This window comes from Pecten maximus, chromosome 1 (assembly GCF_902652985.1).
Source record: "Pecten maximus chromosome 1, xPecMax1.1, whole genome shotgun sequence".
In the NCBI taxonomy this organism is placed as follows: Eukaryota; Metazoa; Mollusca; class Bivalvia; order Pectinida; family Pectinidae; genus Pecten; species Pecten maximus.
The window spans coordinates 45,210,693-45,220,185 of record NC_047015.1 but is presented as its reverse complement, the minus strand read 5'-3'; the positions used below and the strand labels follow the sequence as shown (position 1 = coordinate 45,220,185).

At 38.6% G+C, this 9,493-nt stretch overlaps 2 protein-coding genes across 2 annotated transcripts; one reads left to right on the top strand and one right to left on the bottom strand.

The window, feature by feature from the left end:
- Window positions 1–1,908: 1,908 nt before the first annotated feature.
- On the bottom strand, window positions 1,909–7,027 carry LOC117327853. The gene is made up of 4 exons (XM_033885099.1): window positions 6,390–7,027; window positions 3,534–3,645; window positions 3,134–3,237; window positions 1,909–2,143 (listed from the first exon to the last, which is right to left on the bottom strand). Exons 1-2 carry the CDS (start codon window positions 6,934–6,936, stop codon window positions 3,599–3,601), a joined length of 594 nt encoding a protein of 197 aa, XP_033740990.1. The 5' UTR covers window positions 6,937–7,027; the 3' UTR covers window positions 1,909–2,143; window positions 3,134–3,237; window positions 3,534–3,598.
- Window positions 7,028–7,323: 296 nt separating this feature from the next.
- Window positions 7,324–9,235, top strand: LOC117345134. Its single transcript, XM_033908149.1, has 2 exons — window positions 7,324–7,766; window positions 7,918–9,235. Exons 1-2 carry the CDS (start codon window positions 7,324–7,326, stop codon window positions 9,233–9,235), a joined length of 1,761 nt encoding a protein of 586 aa, XP_033764040.1.
- The last annotated feature ends 258 nt before the right edge of the window (window positions 9,236–9,493 follow it).

Below are 9,493 nucleotides of genomic sequence, written 5' to 3'. Positions count from 1 at the left end.
AAAAAAAGAAGAAAAAAAACAAACAAACAAATTAAGACGATATTCCTTATATTCACCAAAATGAAGTAATAACGTAAAAACACCGACCGAAGTAAAAAAAAATAAGGAAAAAAGAAAGAAAAGAAAAAAAGAAAAAGAAACCCAAACCCAAAGCGTAGTGAATAATCTTTTTACTGTATGATGTCAATTTTTCGCGTCTTTTTGCGTCTGCGGGTTCCGCCTTTGCGTCTTTTAGCAGTGGCGAGTTTCGCTTTGTCGTTTGGTCTGTTATGAGGACGACACAGCCAAAGGACTACGTGTTATCTTAGTTTCCGTTTTGTTGTTTAACGTCCTTAAAGTTTATCAAACAGCTTTGGTCATATTCATGTAGGTGGTGAGTCTGTACGTGTTTGTCTTATTGACGCGGAATTGAGGCCAACTTTGTAGTAATACTGCCGAAGACATACAGCAGGATACCCCAACCGGTCACATTACAACGGGCGAACCAGTCGTCTCACTCCCAAAAAATGCTGAGCGCTAGGCAGGAGTAGCAACCACCATTTTTTTTAGACCATTATATCTCGGTTAGGGGAAGAACCCAAAACATTCCTCACATGGGCGAACAGATGGGGCATTGTCAAGAGATACATTAGGGAGAAGAATGTAGAACAGAAAGTTGTCGCCTCTTACGAACCATACCATGGGGGAAGCTATCTTCGCTAGCCAAGATTAACGTTACACTCCACGTCCGTTCGTGGAGTGTAACGTAATCAGAAGCCTTGGCTAGCGAAGATGGGGGGAGCAGGTACAATTATTAGCCCTACCTATAGGGCCCAGTTGTATCCCACTGGTCTTTCATATAGGCGATCAGGTTTCGATTCCACGATCGGGCATGAAAAGGTATCGCGTCATCGTCATCTGCCCGACCACGTGGCTCTTCTCCGGGTTACTTCGGTTTCTTTCCACAGTAAGATCGCACGTGCTTTTCCATCAGGGCCAACAAAAAAGTGATTAATATAATGTGATATAAATTGTTTCTTAATTATTGTAAAATAATCAGGTATAGCATGTTTGATCTAGATAACCACTGTGGGTTATTCATAGATTTAATATACTTAGTAACTATACGTATTTTATTTTTTCTGGTGAAAGACGGTGCATTGCTGGTGTAGATTCATTAAATTAGAGACTGTGTGAGGGACAAGACGGGAGACATTAGGTCTGTCAGAGCTGTTCACGCCCACTGTGTCTTCGTTATGTGTTCAATTACTTAACTCGATATCAAAAGGTGGCTAAATGATAAAATGTGCTTTAAATACGTAATGTTCGGCCTTCTGAAAATTACTTTATTGAGAAAAACCTTGACAAAGGCGTGATTTATTGGAAATATAAAACAAAATTTGGCATCACCAATTATATTATGACTCAGTGATTTTTCAACATCTCTTATTTCGGACCTACAGGTCTATGTTACGACAAACTTTGTGGATTTGTAGTGTACACAACTTCAAATTGCATCCACCCAACCCCTTCCCACATACCCCATCCCTCCTCATTCTTCCCCAACCTCATCATCCCAATCACACATCCCTTTAACACTCAACGCAACCTCTTAAACTGCGTTTAAAACTATCTCGAAGTGTTCCAAACCTATGCCATCATATCTAATATTAAGTTAAGTATTTACTATTGGAAACGGATTAATTCAAGTTTTTTTTTACTAGTTTCCGGATCCTGTTCCTGTATTTTTTGTCTGTACTGTTGAAATCATTTGTAATAAACATATTTCGAATGAAAGAAAGTTTATATAAAATTGCAATTTAAGCATGGATGTGTCATATATTAATCTAGGAAGTTTGACCGTGACCAGGACAAGGATGTCGCAAAAGTAAGAGATGTGCTACTTCGTTATATACAACAAACTTTTCCTTAGGAGAGCTTTTTGTTACTATTTTATTCGGATTTATTTCGGGAAACATTAGGGCAGTTCGGCCTTGGTCCACAACTCCTGTACGATTTGATGGGCAGTGGATTTTAGGTCGGACAGGTGTAGACCGGACGGTATGGAGGTCAGTATCATCTTGTCTGAGATTGACAATGTCACAAAAGCGGAGCTGAAGGAGACACCATCGGACGTTTGGATAGTCGTCGGATCAAACTGAACCTGAAAAATACGAACACATTCAGATTCAGATTCAACTTAATTAACTTTATAACAAATACGGAACATGTTATATCAAGTTAGCGGGGAATTAAAAGGGTGGCCATCATTGAGACTTCATATCTAGATGTCGTTCAATTTTAAGTTTGATTTAAACATATATCCCTTTAATGATTAGAGTAATGGAGCCGGGGTAAAGTTATTACATTTTGGATTGTAAAGTAATTTTCATTTAAAATGAGATTTTATGAATCGAGTCATAAGTTATTAAGTTGCGAGCCTTGGCGAGCAAAAAATAAAACTTCGAGACGAGTTAAATATAATCTCATATGAAATGAAAACAAACAAACAATCTCATGGGAACATTTTGACAAGTTTTAAAGTCAAACTGTGATGTGAAAAATCAAACAGAAACAGCCATTTTGTTGCGCCATATACATTTCATGAAGTAACGTCATTGTCCATACAATGACGTCACAATCGATTTATGACCAGCGCAGCCAATGAAAAACGTTCCATGGTATATACCACGAGTGGCATATGAACAAATATAACATGGGCGATGTGATTGGATAACATGCCGATTACGTTATAAATCAGTATCACCACAACCTTTCTCGTATAGGACTCAAAGCCGCAGGTCCAGTTTATCCATGCCGACGGCTACCAGAACGTGATTTCCTTTCTTATCTTTATACCGTTAAAGATGATACACTGCCGACTGCTTGCCATAAAAATGTGTATAGTGACAGCCACCATTTAGAAATATGTATTATAGCGGCATCAGTTTCCCGTATTTCAGGGCTACTTTATCAAACGATTTGCAATTCACTTCATTATCATATAAGCTCATTGAAAAATACAGTTTTAGCATATTGTTATTAGTTAAATCTACATGCTAACTGTTAGTTACTATTGTCACTAAAACATATGTTTATTGTGAATTAAGTTCACACCATGATCTATCAGCATCATAAAACATAGATCGATTACCGTGTTGATTATAGATGACGTCACTGTGACGTTATACAGCTCTTCCAGCTTTGCGATGTTTTCCATAGACACGGCCTGGTTTTCCACCATGTCGTTACCACATACTATAGCGATAAGTATGTTAATATTGATCATTCGATAATATATGGGGATTGACACATTTATGATATAATCACAAATAATCTATACAACTTCACCATATATATATATATATCTAATATCAGTAAAAGTAAATATGTTGGCTAGAAATTATGCTTTTCGATAATTGGCTAAAGCGAAAGTGAAACAATTGTTCAGCAGACAAATGACAGGATGCTTATCGATTTTAATATTCTAATAAGTTATTGTGAAATAGCTGAGATTCCACCGAGATTTGTCGTTATCCTAAAACACACACTACCTGATACTATGATGTCATGGTCAGTATATTTAGAAATGTTCAATCGGTCACAGCTAGGACATCGACTACCACAGACAGAAAGGACTGTGGCTTACTCCTCGGCCAAACACATCTGAAAGACAAGACTGAACAAATCAGATACGCATTTAGCCTAAAGACAGGATAAATCAGACATGTTATAAGCCTTAAAGGCAGGAGAAATCAGACACGTTATCAGCCTTAAAGGACAGGAGAAATCAGACACGTTATCAGCCTTAAAGGACAGGGGAAATCAGACACGTTATAAGTCTTAAAGGACAGGAGAAATCAGACACGTTATAAGCCTTAAGGACAGGAGAAATCAGACACGTTATAAGCCTAAAGGACAGGAGAAATCAGACACGTTATCAGCCTTAAAGGACAGGAGAAATCAGACACGTTATAAGCCTTAAAGGACAGGAGAAATCAGACACGTTATAAGCCTAAAGGACAGGAGAAATCAGACATGTATAAGCCTAAAGGACAGGAGAACTCAGACACGTTATCAGCCTAAAGGACAGGAGAAATCAGACACGTTATAAGCCTTAAAGGACAGAAGAAATCAGACACGGTATAAGCCTAAAGGACAGGAGAAATCAGACACGTTATAAGCCTAAAGGACAGGAGAAAACAGACACGTTATAAGACTTAAAGACAGAAGAAATCAGACACGTTATAAGCCTAAAGAACAGGAGAAATCAGACACGTTATAAGCCTTAAAGACAGAAGAAATCAGACACGTTATAAGCCTAAAGAACAGGAGAAATCAGACACGTTATAAGCCTTAAAGGACAGGAGAAATCAGACACGTTATAAGCCTAAAGGGACAGGAGAAATCAGACACGTTATAAGCCTTAAAGACAGAAGAAATCAGACACGTTATAAGCCTTAAAGACAGGAGAAATCAGACACGTTATAAGCCTTAAAGGACAGGAGAAATCAGACACGTTATAAGCCTAAAGAACAGGAGAAATCAGACACGTTATAAGTCTTAAAGGACAGGAGAAATCAGACACGTTATAAGCCTAAAGAAAAGGAGAAATCAGACACGTTATAAGCCTAAAGAAAAGGAGAAATCAGACACGTTATAAGCCTAAAGACAGGAGAAATCAGACACGTTATAAGCCTAAAAGGACAGGAGAAATCAGACACGTTATAAGCCTAAAGACAGGAGAAATCAGACACGTTATAAGCCTAAAGGACAGGAGAAATCAGACACGTTATAAGCCTTAAAGGACAGGAGAAATCAGACACGTTATAACCTTAAAGAACAGGAGAAATCAGACACGTTATAAGCCTTAAAGACAGAAGAAATCAGACACGTTATAAGCCTAAAGGACAGGAGAAATCAGACACGTTATAAGCCTTAAAGACAGGAGAAATCAGACACGTTATAAGCCTAAAGAACAGGAGAAATCAGACACGTTATAAGCCTTAAAGACAGGAGAAATCAGACACGTTATAAGCCTAAAGAACAGGAGAAATCAGGACACGTGTCTTAATCCCAAATGCACCCAAGAAGAAATAAGACATGTGTTTAGCTTAGATTACAGGAGAATCAGACACGTGTTAAGCTTAAAATACAGAAGAAATCAGACACATGTTTAGCTTAAAATACAGGAGAAATCAGACACGTGTTTAACCCAAATGACAAGAGAAATAAGACATGTGTTTAGCTTAGATTACAGGAGAATCAGACACGTGTTAAGCTTAAAATACAGAAGAAATTAGACACATGTTTAGCTTAAAATACAGAAGAAATCAGACACGTGTTTAGCTTAAATTACAGGAGAAATCAGACACGTGTTTAGCTTAAATTACAGGAGAATCAGACACGTGTTAAGCTTAAAATACAGAAGAAATCAGACACGTGTGTAGCTTAAATTACAGGAGAAATCAGACACGTGTTTAACCCAAATGACAAGAGAAATAAGACATGTGTTTAGCTTAGATTACAGGAGAATCAGACACGTGTTTAGCTTAAAATACAGAAGAAATCAGACACATGTTTAGCTTAAATTACAGGAGAATCAGACACGTGTTTAGCTTAAAATACAGAAGAAATCAGACACGTGTGTAGCTTAAATTACAGGAGAATCAGACACGTGTTTAGCTTAAAATAGAGAAGAAATCAGACACGTGTTAAGTTTTAAACACAGGAGAAATCAGACATGTGTTAAGTTTTAAACACAGGAGAAATCAGACACATGATTGGAGAAACCAGAGAGTGTTTAGAGATATGAAACGCGTGTCTGGAGAAATTACAAACAAGACCATGATTCCAAGACGATGCTTAACATATTCGCTAAAAGTGAATATGTAAACAATACAATCAAGAAGATAACCTCAGACAGATATATTTGTGAAGTCAAAATACTTTCAATTAAAATCTTAACCATTAACAATGTCTACAGAGATAACGGGTGTCACTTATAAACTGAATGTTAATCTAGCCCCATAAGGCCAGAAATATTCTAAACACATTTCTATTGGCTAAAATACACATATAGTGTAACTAACTCTCATGTCCCTGTGGTCGTCATCCGGAAAGTAATATCACAACTGCCTCTCGGATCATTTGCGGATATATTATATGCATCACAAATTTTCATACAAATGCAGTTATAGTAATTTACAACTACCCAGTTTGGAGCCTCCAAAGCATTTCGATCAAACAATTGCTTTTTTTCTTTACCTTTTTACACTAGGCGTTGTCCCAAACATTAGAAAATCCGAAAAAAGAAGAAGAAAAAATTGAAGATCTTAAAGACAATTATTCTTTGATAAGACAGGGCTTACCTATTCTACGAACTTAAAAAAAATAACATAAAATATTACGGTTGATGAGGTCAGTTGCTCCAGATGTTAGATGTCCAAGTCCATTCAGAAGTCCTGAACCGAGAGATCCAACTCCACTCACTAGTCCTGTCAGAGACGAGGACGCTCCCTGTCCGAGTTGGTCTATTGTACTTCCGGCTCCATGTCCTAGCTGGTTTAGGACATGTCCGGCTCCCTGTCCGAGTTGGTCTATTGTACTTCCGGCTCCTTGTCCTAGCTGGTTTAGGACATTTCCGGCTCCTTGTGCGAGTTGGTTAAAGACACTTCCAGCTTCATGTCCGAGTTGGTTTAAGGTATTTCCGGCTCCTTGTCCAAAAGAATTCAGCAAACTCCCCGTTCCTGTACCGAGAATATCAAGTACCGAGCCTGCGCCGTGTAACAAGGAGGTGGCAGCGTGTTCAAATCCTGTACCTAAAGAGAGAAGACCGTTTCCGACAACGTGGAATTTCGCCAGTGATACCTGGAGAAGACAGCTACCGACACTTCCAGCGAGATTACCAAGGTCTCTGAGAAAGCTGCCTCCCAGGTTCCCAAGTAGAGATACCATTCCTCCAGCTGTCTTCGAGATGTCGTCGATCACATAACTTATAGCAAGAACGGGACGGTAGACAAAGGGGAGAAGTTTCTCCAACGTTATGTCAACATTCACCTGGCTGCAAAATAGACAGATAGATAAATAAATAAATGAATAAATGAAATAAATAAATAACTAATAAATAAATTAATAAAGTAAATGAATATATAGATGAATCAATAAATCAATAAATAGATTAATAAATAAATAACTTCAATATCTTTTCAACAATAGGAGTTTGAATATATAAAGGGAAACAACTCTATTCTGTTGTCAATTTTACATGAAAACTACATTACCAGTTTCTTTATTCAAATTAAAATTTAGTTCTTCCAAACTTTAGTTATTAGTACAATGGACATGGCGATATGGCAAATATACCAGTATGTTGATGAAAATACTCCCGAGTTTTCCATTTCTACACCTCAGATACAACAGTTCTACATCTCAGATACAACAGTTCTACACCTCAGATACAACAGTTCTACACCTCAGATACAACAGTTCTACACCTCAGATACAACAGTTCTACACCTCAGGTACAACAGTTCTACACCTCAGATACAACAGTTCTACACCTCAGGTACAACAGTTCTACACCTCAGATACAACAGTTCTACACCTCAGGTACAACAGTTCTACATCTCAGGTACAACAGTTCTACACCTCAGATACAACAGTTCTACACCTCAGATACAACAGTTCTACACCTCAGGTACAACAGTTCTACACCTCAGGTACAACAGTTCTACACCTCAGGTACAACAGTTCTACACCTCAGGTACAACAGTTCTACACCTCAGGTAAACAGTTCTACATCCCAGGTACAACAGTTCTACACCTCAGGTAAACAGTTCTACATCCCAGGTACAACAGTTCTACACCTCAGGTAAACAGTTCTACATCCCAGGTACAACAGTTCTACACCTCAGATACAACAGTTCTACATCTCAGATACAACAGTTCTACACCTCACGTACAACAGTTCTACACCTCAGGTACATCAGTTCTACACCTCAGATACAACAGTTCTACACCTCAGATACAACAGTTCTACACCTCAGGTACAACAGTTCTACACCTCAGGTACAACAGTCCCACACCTCAGATACAACAGTTCTACACCTCAGGTACAACAGTTCTACATCTCAGATACAACAGTTCTACACCTCAGGTACAACAGTTCTACACCTCAGGTACAACAGTTCTACATCTCAGATACAACAGTCCTACACCTCAGATACAACAGTTCTACACCTCAGGTACAACAGTTCTACACCTCAGGTACAACAGTTCTACACCTCAGGTACAACAGTTCTACATCTCAGATAGAACAGTCCTACACCTCAGATACAACAGTTCTACACCTCAGGTACAACAGTTCTACACCTCAGATACAACAGTTCTACACCTCAGGTACAACAGTTCTACATCTCAGATACAACAGTTCTACATCTCAGATACAACAGTTCTACACCTCAGGTACAACAGTCCTACACCTCAGATACAACAGTTCTACACCTCAGGTACAACAGTTCTACACCTCAGGTACAACAGTTCTACACCTCAGATACAACAGTTCTACACCTCAGGTACAACAGTTCTACATCTCAGATACAACAGTCCTACACCTCAGGTACAACAGTTCTACACCTCAGGTACAACAGTTCTACATCTCAGGTACAACAGTTCTACACCTCAGGTACAACAGTCCCACACCTCAGATACAACAGTTCTACACCTCAGGTACAACAGTTCTACATCCCAGGTACAACAGTTCTACACCTCAGGTACAACAGTTCTACACCTCAGATACAACAGTTCTACACCTCAGGTACAACAGTTCTACACCTCAGGTACAACAGTTCTACACCTCAGGTACAACAGTTCTACACCTCAGATACAACAGTTCTACACCTCAGGTACAACAGTTCTACACCTCAGGTACAACAGTTCTACATCTCAGATACAACAGTTCTACACCTCAGGTACAACAGTTCTGCACCTCAGATACAACAGTTCTACACCTCACGTACAACAGTTCTACACCTCAGGTACAACAGTCCCACACCTCAGGTACAACAGTTCTACATCTCAGATACAACAGTTCTACACCTCAGATACAACAGTTCTACACCTCAGGTACAACAGTTCTACACCTCAGGTACAACAGTTCTACATCTCAGGTACAACAGTTCTACACCTCAGGTACAACAGTTCTACACCTCAGATACAACAGTTCTACATCTCAGGTACAAAGTTCTACTTCTGAATATATTTTTTAGATGAACTTCCATAAGAATATGAGTCTACCATATAATTAAGTACAATGTATATGTCATGCAGTAACCATTTTGACAAAAGTTACCATGACAACGGCTGTTATGTCAACTAAAACCGTTCGGTCATTGGCGTATTGTTTTGTCAAAAGTGACAAAACGTCAACTTTGTTGGTTCTTAATTGAACAGCTACCATTTTGAAAACATATAACCGTTTTGTCGGTCAAGTATTGTCCGTTTGACCGAGTAT